Source organism: Manis javanica, chromosome 11 (assembly GCF_040802235.1).
Source record: "Manis javanica isolate MJ-LG chromosome 11, MJ_LKY, whole genome shotgun sequence".
In the NCBI taxonomy this organism is placed as follows: domain Eukaryota; kingdom Metazoa; phylum Chordata; class Mammalia; order Pholidota; family Manidae; genus Manis; species Manis javanica.
This window is the reverse complement of record NC_133166.1, coordinates 93,310,508-93,324,901: the sequence shown is the minus strand read 5'-3', so window position 1 is coordinate 93,324,901 and position 14,394 is coordinate 93,310,508. Positions and strand designations below refer to the sequence as shown.

Below are 14,394 nucleotides of genomic sequence, written 5' to 3'. Positions count from 1 at the left end.
ACTTTGGATATATTGCATTAAAAATTATTAAAATTTCAACTTAAAAAAATATTACATATGTAGCTCATATTATACTTTTGTACTGCTTTAGAATGATACATCTGATTTGGTTATGCAGGCTTCTTTCTAGATCATTAATTGTAAGATGGTTGCTTTGTGCTAGTAGTCTTCCATGAACTTTGTTTCCTGGCAGAAGTTATCAAAAGTTGAAACAAAAAGTTGCTTCAAATCATTGAGGGTCAGGATCAAGCTACAATCTGCTCCCAAACTCCACAAATGATATATTAATCAGAAGCTTAACCACAGGTTTATTAACTGGGTTTCCCAAATCATTAACTGATGTTCTGATTTCTTAAATTTAGCTTTGGCACAATAGAGCTAGAATGAACCATTGTCAAAATGTCCATGTATATACCACACAAAATCAAACACATTAGGTTCATTTGCATCAAACTCATGTACAGATTTTAAAATTAAGAGTGATGGGATTGTGACTGGAACTATAAAAACATACTGTTTTTAGTTCCAAACTTAAAAAAAAAAGTAGTCTTTTAAAAGCCTTATCTTTTTCTCTTTTGACCAGAATACCAAATAGAAAAAAAAGGAAAATAATATTCCATAAAACATGTATGATGGAGAAATTTAGAACTAATGAACTTGAATCTACTGAAATGTCTCACAAATTTGATACTTTTATTGGTAATAAGGCACTCTACTTGTACTGACTCAATGGTTATCTACTCTGAGCCTGGAACTCAGATAGTATTGTCATACACACTGTGATTTACTCTTCACATCAACTGATAAGGTAGGTATCATTTTTAACAAATGTTATTTATGGACAGAACACTAAATTTTGAAAACCCTTGTAAGGCTCACACAACTGGTAAGTGAAAGAGTATAATTCTGCCTAGTCAGAAAGTTCACACAAACTCTAGTGAGGCAATTAATGCCTTCATCACCTTCTTTGATTGCAAGCTAGCTTGTCAGAGACCCTAAAAAGCAGAGGATGAGTCTCATTCTTCTGAATGTCCACAGGCTAGAGTTCATTTTTTCTACTGAAGCATTTGCTGAATTGTATTATAACTTACCTGTTTCCTCCCTCGCACTAGATGTTTGATCCTTGAGGGACTTAGGAAGTGTTCCACTGTTGTTTGATGAATGAGTGGATAAACAAATGAATAGTGATTAAGTGGGTGAATGAGATTGTGCAAAGCAATCATGACACAATCAGGCACACTTGCTGTATTCAGTCTGAGCTTTACTCAAGCCTAGCTCATCTCATTTCAAGTAATATAATTTCAGAGCTAAATCCCCTAAAAGTCCAAGTGCCAGAAATTGCTCTTCAGCCAAGAAATAGACATATATTTATATACATATATTTATTTATACATATATTTATATACCTCTAAGAATTCTTAGAGGTATATAAAACTAAATCCTCCACCACTCACCACCCACCCTACCAATCCTGGAGTTCAGTCAGGATTAATATTTAACAAAAGAAAACAAACACAGCTATGTAAATGTATCCCCCTCAAATCACATAAATTTACACATTCACACAAAAATGAAAGGTGTGAGGAAGGTGAAGTACATAATACCTTGAAATGCATAATTCCCTAAATATACACGAGAAGGGCCTGATTTTATTAACTTTGTGTTTTTACACAAAAGTTATATGCAAAACATAACTAATTTGTATCAGTAGACACATTCTTGCTAAGTATTTTGATATTCATTTTATCTATAATTCTACTGATGGCTACAATTTACTAAGTTGCCAAAAGACACTTCAGATGGAAAAAAATGTGTCCTGAAAACACAGAAGCATGTGACCTTTCACAGTAAATGTTGCTCCTGGAATAATAGGGGGAAAAAAACTGTAATTAGAGTTACAGTGATAATTATATCCAAAAAATAAATTCCTGGAAAGCAAGATAAAATAACAGTGAACAGAAATCTTATCAGTTGAGGGAGTAATAAAACACAGATTATCATGCTGTCTTTTCTAAATGCGAGACAGTGTGGGAGTAGCGCTGGGATAAACTGAACCTTTAAACCCTGAAAGGAGTTGGAAAAAAATGAGGCCCCTGTCCAAAACGTAATGGGAAAATGCTCATCAAACAAGGAAGCAGAGAACCAGGAAGACAAATCTCAGCCCAGACCCTTGCTAGACTTATTTCTCTTATAGTCAACCCATTCCACTTCTATTCTCATCATCCATTTTCATTGAGCCACCAGTTTATACCAGTTTTCTCCAGGTATGCTTAACTCTAAGCAATCAGAAAATGCAACTCTTTTGATAGGGTCATACCTGAGTCCAAAAGATTCTCACTGCTGATACAATACTTACCCTTATTCTAATATGAGTACAACTTACTAAGCCTTGTTTCAAAGTCAGACTGTATTTTTTTCACATGGAACACCCATTGCTTGAAATGTCTTATTTATGTAATTTGCCTTTTACCTATACACCATTTAGGAATGAAATTCAGTCACAAGGCCAAACAGAAGTTTACAACCCTTAGTTCTCTTTCCTAAAATACGGTTGTGTGATTCGGTGATGGAAAACACAGAATGCACATCTGGAAACTATTAAATTACATTGGCCCTAATTTAAAGTGCATCCAAGCAAGTACAAAATAAATCAGAACAACTGTACAGTTCTACTGCATCAGTGACATTTGATCTTCATCAAGTGTAGAAAATATGACAGAGATGTCCTGAGAGACCATCAGAGCCCAACCTTCAAGTCTCCATAATCAAAATGAAAGATATTACATCCCAAGCAGTCCACCATGCTGTCCTTTACTAGTTTGAAGAAGATAGAATCCAAATCAAGACATCAAAGAAATGCTGATTTTGATTTCAGACACATTAAAGATGAACAATTACAACCATTTCCACACTTTCAGGTTATCCCTTGTCAGTAGTAAGGGTCTGACTCTTCAGCAATTGATCTTTCAGTTGGTTGGAATTTTTTTCATGTCGGGTCTGAAGAGGAGATTCAGTTCACTTCACTTCAACTGATCATAAAGAATCTATCAGTTGAATATTCCACATACCAGGTACTCAATATTTTAATCAATGAATCAGAAAATCATGTGCTTTCATACTGTAAAACATTTCAAAAGCTTCATAATTCACATGAATTATAATGGACCAGGGTCCTTTCAAGAGAGAAATGTCATGGAGGTGACCAAGCATACAATACCATCATACAGCTTCTAATGATCAGAAGACATGTGGAAGTTTGCCAAGTTAAGTCTAGGCAAAAAATGAGAAACCAGAAAATAGTATCTTGGTATTCTGAGTCTCCACTTCAGTAATTCTCCCCTTCTCTACTTTTGAGAGAGTTCCATCCTCTCCTCTTCAGGGATCTGTCCCTTTTTATTATGACCTTTTCTTTTCCCATCAAATTAAGACATGGCCCTGGCGCCTGGGTGGGATAGATTCCTGGTTTCTCCAAACGAACGGCACCCTGTTTGCTCAGAGAATGAGCCAGAAGAAGGCAGGGGCGGGACTTAGAAACCCTTACGACCAGGCACCCTTTGCTTGCACCTCCTCCGGACTTGCTTCCATTCTCCCCATCTTTCTCTCTGCTATGACTCCTCTATCTTTTTTCTATACTAGTCAGACTCAATTCACCCACTAAAATCTCTTTCCTTTCTGCTCTAACGCTCATATGTGGATTTTTTTGTCCTTTCCAGCACAGTTGGTATTATCTCTGTTACCATGTGGCTGAAGGAGATTGTACAATTTGATTCTTTTTATTTAATGTGGTAAAAATATATTATACTGCTTATGCTATTTTAGGTTTTGACAAAAAAGTTATCAATACAATGCATCTTTTACTAATAAAATCATTGTACCTTAAGCATATTACAATTTATAGGGAAGTTTGAGATAGACAAATGTCATGGGCTTTTTTAGAGCTAGTACTCATTAAACAAAATTAAGTGAACGAAGATCTTGATCATTCAAAGGAGGAGACTATATATATATATGTATATATACAGACATATATAAAATTAGGATTTTTAAAAATCAGCATGAATAAAGAAGGATGGAAATCTGGTTTAAAGTTTATCTGAGGTAACACTGAGGAACTTAGCTGGTAATGCCCCATTATTCAATAATGTGATAACGCCTGTCAAAGAAAGCCCATATCAGCCTCACACACCAACAGAGGCTCCTAGACATTGCTCCAAAGGACTCCCCGAAATATCATATGGTGATGAAGGCCATTCAAATCTCTAACAAAGCACCATCAAATCTCTGACAGAAGTACTCATGTCTGGAGTACTGATAGGTTCCTGTAAGGAATTCAAATATTTGACTGCATAATTGACAAATAATACTCAAAGTCAATACCAATACCAAGACTCCAAATTCTTCTTGACACTTTTAAAAGGCCTAAGAATAAAAAAAAGATAGCTTCTTGAGAAATGCTCGATCTCAATTTAGATTGAGAAGAAACTCTAAATTTCTTTTATATCCATTTTGTTGAAAGTGAGGTTTATAATTTTCTCTAGGAGTTCTGGCTTTAGATCAAGGAAAATTCTCTCAAGGAAAACATTTGCCCTCCATCCTTACTGTGATCTAAAAAGTGACAAAATCAGATGTCGTACTTAGTGTGGGGACTAGAGCAACATCTTGGTTGGTTAAGCAGCACTTTGGGATGAATCCAGGCATCGCAGCTCAGTGGATTCCCCTTCTTAAACGTTATTTTGTGACATGCAACTGCAATATTTACTCTGCAATGACTCGGATTTGCCCTTAAGAACATTCTGACACATGCACAGTTCGAAAATAAAATCAAGCCACTTCTCAGAATCCACACTCACTCCATCCTACCTGTCTATATATTCTGGTTTAAATAAGCAATCCAACGGAATACTTTTTTAATCTTCATCCTTTGAAGTACACATAGAAGAGCTATTTGCTTCTGGACAGGGTACCAGGACAGATGCCTAGACAAGAGTCAAGCTTTCCCACCTAGTCCCCCCCATTCTCTGACCTCAGGCCCCATCCTTCAACCCCTGAGGATACAGGGTTATCTGTCCCTCAGAGGATTCATTACTCTAGCAGAAAACTCTGGCACCAAACTAGTTTTAATAGGTGCTTCGTTCAGGCCCCAAGAAGTTTCAACTTTAACAATAAAAATAATTGAGGCACCACTTACAAATAAACTACAGTTTAAACACTACCTTTCAATCTCTTAAAACGCATCTCGTTCTTGTGTCTCTCCAAGGTGTGTGTGGTCAAACTTAAATAAGCTTACCATATTAAATGACGAGAACACCTGCTGGACAAGGGTAGTAATTTCTGATTTATCATTAATTTTGTCATTTTCTGCTCAGTAATTTTAGGCGAGCCAATTCCTCAAAGTGATCAGAGGTAGAAGTCAAAATCTTTAAGGAATACATTAATTTTGTTGAGCATGAGACCACTCCTAGACCTACACTGCACTTAATTCTCTCTTTTCCTACTTTGCAGTAAAATACAAAGAGAAATTATAAAAATAAATGGCTATTTTGGTTAGATTAGTAAATTACTTAAACCAAAGTAGCAGAGTGTTAAGGGACACTAGCTTTATCATTAATTACCTCCAGTTTTGAGACCAGGCTGGCTACTTGCCAACTTGGTGACCTGAATAAAACATGTCACCTAATATCTCAACATTTCAGTATCTTTATTTATAAAAAGGAATATTCATATTTGTGTGGGTCTGAATTGAGAGAATGACTTTAAACTACTTGCAAAATCTTTCACAAGACACATGCTCCATTATTGTTTCTCATTTATGGTGTCATTATTTGGTGATTATTTCCCTTAAAAGAACTTTAGACTACTAGAGATAGTAGGAATAATGGTAGTAATAACAGCTAACATTTATGGAGCCCTTACTTTGGGTCAGACACCAGTTCTACTATTCTTGAAGCTTTTACATGTATTATGAGTTACATGTATTGTACTCCTTAGTCTCACTTTCTTCTCTTAATTAAATACACGCCATTCTCTCTGTAAAAAGTACATATACACACTTACATACATTTGTTAAGTCAAATGCATATTAAGGAAACTTAAATGGAAATAAAAGTTGCTTTCATACATTGAATCATGTCCACTACCAAAAATGAAAATCACATCTTTCACAGCTCTACATTATATCTATGCCAACAATACAGTCCCTCCCCTTTTCTTTTTCTAGTCATTTTTCTTTCTTTTTGCTTTCTTAGGTTTTTATTCTATTTTATTTTCTTGGTTATACCCCAGTTTAATTTTTAATTCATATAGAAGACTTATCTATATGACTAGAAATAAAAATCCTACTTTTACATAGTAGCATGATTTAGAATACTAAAACTTAGATAAAGTATATACCAAATTGGCATCATTAAATTGTTCTAAAATCAGCATTACAGTCTTTCCCTATCTGACCATCAATTTTTCAGATTCTCCTTTGGCAGTTTTCTAACATCAGTTTTCTTACACTAAAGTAAAACAGGTTTTCCCTTCCCCTTGGCCTTGTGCAATTTGTCTACTCCTCTGCTTCTCTTAAACAATGACAAAAATTGGACCCTTTCATAATTATCTTGTTGTTCTGTGAGAAAACTGTTCTACATATTTTTTTTGCTCTTATTTCTGCTTTTTATAAGATCAATTTTATCAACAAAGGAAAATTAAAATATGTGTAAAGCTTTTCAGTTTGGGGATCAACTATCTATATGAAAGAATGGTAATTCCTTAAGCAGAAATATCTTCTTGTTTACATTTCAAATGTTCCACTAATTTCCTTTTTGCTCTTTAAAACATTTGAATAAAAGGCTTAAAAACATATCACTGCCAACACTATTTTCTAAAAATCAACAAGCTTAATAGTTTCTTATAAAGAATGTGACCCGAAGCAGGACTTTACACCACATATTTACAAGGATATTAATTCCCAAAGCTCTGTGTGATTTGAATACCATTTGTTGTCATTTGTCTTCCCTTCTTTTCCCCAGAGAGAAAGCTCAGATGCTTTTCAAGTTATTTCTCTGTATTCCAAATGAAAGAGGATAAAAGAAAATGAAATTAATGTTATAAATTCAATGATTAAAGTTTAGTGATATTTTTTCCAAGTTTTCCTGGAAAATTTTAAATTGGTTTTCCTCCAGTTAATTTCATATCCCTATAAGAAAAATAGGTGAGTCTAGTGTAATATTAGTGGCAGTTATTTTATTTACTTAAAACTGAATGTACTTCTCTTGTTTTCAAAACTATTACAAATGTGAAAGGAATATTTTTAAAGGTTTCCTTTCTTAAAAAATCCAAGTTAGTTTTAATAGGACAGCAATTCTTGTTGCTCTGGATATCAGTGATTTTGGGGGAATTACTAAAAATGGTAGAAGGGGAACTGAAAAAGGGTCTAGAAATTACACACAAAACAAAATCTAGTATCTCATACTAGCATCTTGTGAAATTCGTGATGCTTAGTTTCTCAGACTGATCTATGAAATAGTAAAATATTCTCTAAGCAAACACTGAAGAGAAAATAAAAAATATTCTTTAGATTAGATGTTCAGTGATGAAGTAGCCTAGTGCTTTTCATATTTAAACCTACCTAAATTAATGACATGTTTTGCCATTGATTTCAAAAGGAATAATTCACAAGAAAATCTGAAACTAAAAACATTTATTTCTGTGGTATCCCCAGTGATTATAACAGTGCTCAATATTGAGTAAATGGAAAAAGTAAATATTTGATTTCCTCTCCATCTGGTTGTTCTAATTAAGCATCCTCTAGGATCCCAAGTCAATACGAAAAAAATCCCTTAAGATGCAGCCAGTCCAGAAGAAACCTCCAGAGAAATGGACACCAGCTTTCATTCCAGGGGAGAAAAGAAGAAAGACTATTTTCTTGAACAAAAATATTGTATGACCCTACAGAGTCTCTGTATCAGGCTCAATTCCAGAGTGGGTGGGGGACGCTTTGGGGAGGGAATTAACGGAATATGAATCAGGAATCAAGATCCTCCACCCTGGAGACAAACGGAGCAAGGAAGGTAAGTACACTCCCTGAAAAACCTTCAGAACAAAAGAAAGGGAGAGGCAGGAAATCAGGACGTGCCAATGCCAGGTCTCATTGAGAATGGAAGTATTTTCATTCTGAGAAAAAAATGAATACAGTAAAGTCCTGCCTAATATTCTAGCAGCTAGAAATCTCCATTACATGGCCCTTCTGAAACTCTATATAATGGAAAATGATGATGAGACCTTAAAGCAAAGTTTAAATTCTATTTGATATAGTTTGTACACTAAATATACATTTTTAAAAGAAGCCACTCTCATGTGACATTCATTTATGCAACAGCTACTTAAGTCTACTCTGCTGAAGGTACTGGTTCATCTTGCAGATGAATCAGAGGTGCCATGAGAGCTATAACGGTCTTGCCCCCCATATCTCATGACAGTATAGGGGAACATAAAAATGCAAACAACCAGGCCAATACAATTCCAATTCCCATAATCCAGGCACAGGATAGAAACATTCCTGTAAAGATTTTTTCAGAGACTCTGGACATCCAAAGCAGCAAAGACTTTTCTATATTGAACAATTAAAAAGTAAACTACAAATAAATATCAAGATAAAGACTGAAAAAGAATGGCGTGGTGTAAGAGGAAAGAAATGGAGGACTATTAGCATAAAGGTTATCAGAAGAAACTTAGTAAAAGAGAAAAAGAATCAATGGGCAACTAAAGAAATCTATTTAGATACTTATGAAATATAATTCCACTTAGTATACAATTTGAAAATAGAGACATGCACAATATAAGAATTATGACTGAATACATATTTGGAATGTCCTACTTTGGATTTTTCACACTTGTTGCAATTCTGCTCATACCATATACAGTTCCACGTCAAGTCATTCACCAACAATGAAACCTCAAACACTCATTTGGACTCTGCTGATTTGTACATAGTGGTATAGTCTTTCTTTCCTTCCTTCCTTCCTTCCTTCCTTCCTTCCTTCCTTCCTTCCTTCCTTCCTTCCTTCCTTCCTTCCTTCCTTCCTTCCTCCTTCCTTCCTTCCTTCCTTCCTTCCTTCCTTCCTCCTTCCTTCCTTCCTTCCTTCCTTCCTTCCTTCCTTCCTTCCTTCCTTCCTTCCTTCCTTCCTTCCTTTCTTTCTTTCTTTCCTTTCTTTCTTATCAAAAAGGGAGCATGTTCTCTATGCCAGGCCATTTTACTGTTCAGTGATGAGCTAAATCAGACAAGCTCATTCAATGTGAAATCCCAACCACTTTGTGATGGAGAGAGGGAGTGAGATATGACTCTCTTAGGAAGTTGTATTCAAAGAAGGACTTTGCATAGAGGACTTTAAACTAAGTTAAGAGAGTATGGAAGTGAGGGTAGGATGGACAGCAATTTCCAATGCAAGGAACAGGTGGGGGCAACTGCATTCCCTAGGGAACCAGGACCTAATTCAGGGGAAGAGAAAGAAACCAGTACAGGTTAAGTTGGCTTTATGTATATATATATATATATATATATATATATATATATATATATATATATATATATATATATATAATTTAAAATTATAAATTTCATATATATATATATATATATTTATAGGATACCTCATATCTGTACTAAACATTTTCACCTGCAAATATTTTCTTTAAATGCAGATGACTGCAATAGAGACCATCCATAGAGGATAGTGTAATGAAACAGCCTGAAAGAAACTTTCTTTTTAAATGAATGGATTTGGGAATAATGATTCTCAAAGCAGGACTGAGGAGAAGGTGCATATCAACCCTATCTCCAAGTCCTGTTTTCAGAACAGCATTTAAACCAATGTTATTCATTTTTTTCTAAAAAACAAATTATACTTACAGGTAAACATTTTATATAGTTGACATACAGCATGGAATATCACAATTACCTTAATGATATCATTACTGTAGTGAGAAAAGAATTAACGGTGCCTTAGGATTCTTAGTGAAGGGACTCATCTAAATCAGGGGTCAGAAAACTCTTCCTGTCAAGGGTTACCTAGGAATAGCCTAGGCTCTGTGGGCCAGTCTGTTGCAACTATCCATTTGCTGCATGAAAGCAGCAGAAAATGCATCAGTGAAAGTGGTATTTTGAACCCAGCCTGTCCCACTCCCGTATCTATTGTTCGATTCATTCAGGACTCAAGTGAGAAAAAGAAGTGGTACTAGAATTAAAAACAAATAATTACTTCTTTAAGATATAAAAATAAGGAAAATCAGCCAAAAGTTCATGCTTTCCATTTTCCCTCAAAGAAATAAAATTTAAAGCAAGCACTCACCTGAACATACAGTTCTCTGAGTTCATATTGAAATTTCTTGGGATCTGTGGTAATTGTTACCGGGCCAATTTCTGTGAAAATAAAAATGACACAGGTAAATAGATAGTCATCAATAGCACTGAAGACTTTAACGTACTGTGTTTAAAAATGTATTTTCACTGTGCTCTACATGGTTTTTTTCTGATAAGAAATAGCAAAACAACAAAGACTGTTTCTCAATTTATAGCTACCACAGAATAATTTGCATTTTGCTGTAAATTATGCATACCTAAAAGAGTAGACTTTTTAGCTCTCGGAAATGCAACGGGATAGTCAAAAATGTCATAGGACAAAGAGTTCAGACCCCAGTTTTGGTTCCTTTTTACTCTCACCAGTCAGAGAATATTTATGCAGCACCTACTTTGTTGTTGGACTAGAAATGAATCACTTATTTCATCCTATAGCTCTGTTTTATCACTTAAAATTGTTAAATTAGTCTGCAGCTTTTCTGTAAGTCCAAATTAGTACAAAATAAAAAAGCTTCATACTACACAAAAAGGAAACAAATGACCTTCCATGTGTATCCCACAGGGTTTTTAAGAACTTGCAGAAGACCAGACATGAAGATATTAAAAGTTCAGGAAATAGTCCCTATCACTTCCTTTCCCATCACTGGGGTTGCTGTCCATCACTAGCAACCACTCTCTGGAGCTGGCTTTGACCACCATAACTCCTTTTGGGGTCACTGCCACCCTCATGACCACCAGATATACTGCACAAATCATTGCTTCAAATGAGAACAGATGGGGCCAGTGCATTCCCTAGAAAACCAGGACCTCAGTCAGGTGAATAGAAGGAGCCCCAGATACCAATGTGCATTAACTTGGATATATATACATTATATATATACATATATTATATATATTATATATATTATATATACATACATACACACACACATGTACATTACATATATATATACATCACATATATATACACATACACATATATACACAATATATATACACAATATATATACATCCATACACCTATATACAGACATATATTTGTAGGATACAGCATGTCTATAGTAAACATTTAAATCTGCAAATGTGATTTGCTTTTAAAAAAAGTCAGCCTTTAAAGCAGACAAGTGGAAAGTGGCCTTTACAGTTATGAATTACTTTCCCCAGAAAACGTCCATATTTTTAAGTAATAGGCATTAAAATTCACCTGAGCATCATGTGCATTAAGACATATCAGCTTAAATTCCCAGGGTGGATGAAAAGTTTTCCATTTTATCTAATGAAGATAGAGGCTACATGCAAAACTATAATGTGCCACTACCATACACAATTATAAAAATATTTCACACTTAGTCTTTATAAGACAGTTTCTAGTTTCAAAGGCATACTGCTAGAAAATGACTTATGACTTCAAAGGATAATAATTAATTACCCAGGCCGTCTATAATGTGCTAAATGTGATGCAAAAACATAATTTGTCTGCTATAACCCATACAATTTTTCTTAGAAATCACATGAAAAAAATGCCTCCATCTTTCACCATAAATTAGACACCTTGCAGTATGCAAAAGGAATGGAGAGGCAATTGGAGGAACTGTATGAAAATGCAAACATCTGCATTCCATACAAAGCAGAATAGTCATTAGCTGTGAAAAGTCATGTCCCAAGTACATGGAAAATCAGAGAAGCCTACTCCCTGAAGACTAAACAAAGGCATACTTTGCAAAGGAATGCAAAACAGCAAAGAATATGCCAGGCAGTTACACCCTGACGTATGAATTGTCAGCAGCATTGTCAAGCCAAGTTCTATGTCCCTACATGGCATAATACTGCAATGATTCTACAATTCAAAACTCAAGAAGTAGAAATGAAGGCAAAGAATACTAGAAAAAAGCAATTGCCTGTGAATTAAAAGTGCAGACATGCAAGAACATTCTCTATAATAATATAAAAAATAGCCCTGGATATATGCCTGTTCTTCAAGAGTGGAGATCAAGGGATGCTATTAAAATAAGAGGACTGGCTAGCCTTCGTTTACTTATCCAGAGACTCAAACATCCACCTGTTTTCAACAAAGATAGGAAATCTCTCCTGCAGCTCATTAATAAACATTTTTGCAAACCACACTGGACAGCTGAGATAAATCTTTTATCAGTTAGAAGAAATACTCAGGAGAGGTAACGGCTTGCTGAGCTGCCATATCCCTCCAGCTGTAAGCAACATTTGCAACTCTTTTGAATTGAAGATGACTATTTGGCAGAATCAAGCTCTCCTCCCTTTCAGGACTTGCTTCCGTTCCAGTCTTTCTCTTCACTGAACAGCCTTGTGCCAGTTGTGTTGTGTGCAATTTCCTCTTCTCTTCCTTTTTGCTCGTTTTTGTTTCATCCCCTGCCAAGCCTTTGAAGACATTCAGCAGGTACAAAACTTTGTCCTCTCTTCCTGCCTGAACATGGTCCTCTATTGCTTACAGAATTAAATGGGAATTCTCCAAGGCATTCCAGGCCCTCTCTTCTATTAATCTAATGCTCGAACATTGTCAGCACCACTTAGCATGAAGCAACTGAGTGTCCTCACCATCCCCATGGCTGTCCCCAGTGCCTTTGATCTGTTCATTCTATAAAGCTTAATTTAAGTCCTATCTCCTTGAATGTGCTTTAATATTTGCTTTTTCTTCAATTTGCTTTAATATTATTTTGATAATATTTGTATAGTAAAGACATGGGAAGAATAAAGGTGTGTAACATATAACAGGATGCAGAGATCATTTCCAATGTATTCAGTTAATTCTATCTAGTTATTACAAAGAAAACCCAACAAAACAATAATAAGAAGACAACCATCAATCTCTAAAAAGAATGATGGAGCTAATGGAGCTAAAAGGGCATTAAAGATTATTTGGTTCAATCCCCTTACCTACAGATAAGAAAATTGGAGGTCCAAGGAGGGTGAAATTGGAAAACTTTGGTGAAGAAAGAGGTTAAGATAGCTGGTAACATTTTCTATACTAAACAACCTGAGCAGCTCACTAACATTTTCTCTTTTCTAAGATCTCCATTCTGTCAATGATTATATTACTATGACTTTCTCCTCCTTCCTCTGGACCATGGGCAGGACAGGCCACGTTCAAAGTGCCCAGTTCAGTGCACACAACGTTCAGAATTCTTTATTGCCACATACTTGCATGGTGTCTTTAATAAACCAAAGAAAACTATCCTTCTTGCCTGGTAAGTACTATAACTGAACACACAAAGAAATCTCACTGGAAAATTCTTCCTCAGATCTATTTAACAAACATATATTGAGCACCTAATATATGTGGTTGCCACCAGTAACATAAAGACGACCAGACATGAACCCTGCCCTCAAAGTCCTAATGGTCTGGTGGCGAAGATAAAATTATAAATATGTAATTCCCATACAATGTAATAAGCAAAGAAATATGAGTTTGGAAAAGGTAATGTGGGAGTGCTAACTAATATAGAGAATTTTTTTTTTTTCAGAGAGAACCACGGGAGGTTTCAAAAAAGGAGATGAAAATTTTGGATTTCAAATTAGAGAAAACAAGTTATTTCTCAATGTCAGTTTCTTTTTAAATTCTATATATCATTTAAAAGGCATTCCTATACCCTATCATATTAATATTATTACCTATACCTATTTATATTTGCAAGCATTTTTGTAATTCGCAATACTTTGTAACATAGTGATTCCCTTTGAGCCTCACCACAGTCTCATGAAGGAAGGAGAACAGATACAATTATACAAACAATTGAAGGTAAGGCGCTGAAGCCAAAGCCTCCCAGTCCCCCCTTTGAGGGCTACCACAATGCCACATGCCTGTGACAGGATGGCAGCTATGACATGAGGCTGTCATTTGCCATTGATTTATGTCCCCTTCACTTGAGTGGCAGCACAAGGACATAAACTGTCCCAAAGTACCTAAAATAGATTCTCAATAAAAGTGTGAAGATGGAAAGAAGGGAGAAAAGGGAAAAAAGAATAAAGGTTAAACCCAGGCCTTCAGATTCTTAATTTCTTGTCCTTTTTATCATGCCACC

General features: G+C 35.3%; 1 protein-coding gene across 6 annotated transcripts in view; it reads right to left on the bottom strand.

The window, feature by feature from the left end:
• Nucleotides 1-14,394, bottom strand: part of HMCN1 (hemicentin 1) — a 416,593-nt gene that overhangs the window by 311,095 nt on the left and 91,104 nt on the right. For all 6 annotated transcript variants that reach the window (XR_012122845.1, XR_012122846.1, XM_073216906.1 and 3 more), the window contains one exon: nt 10,332-10,402. Coding sequence is in view for 4 of the 6 variants with exons in the window: in XM_073216906.1 (XP_073073007.1) it covers nt 10,332-10,402 (71 nt within the window). In the remaining 2 variants the exon portion in view is untranslated. The remainder of the gene's footprint in view (nt 1-10,331; nt 10,403-14,394) is intronic.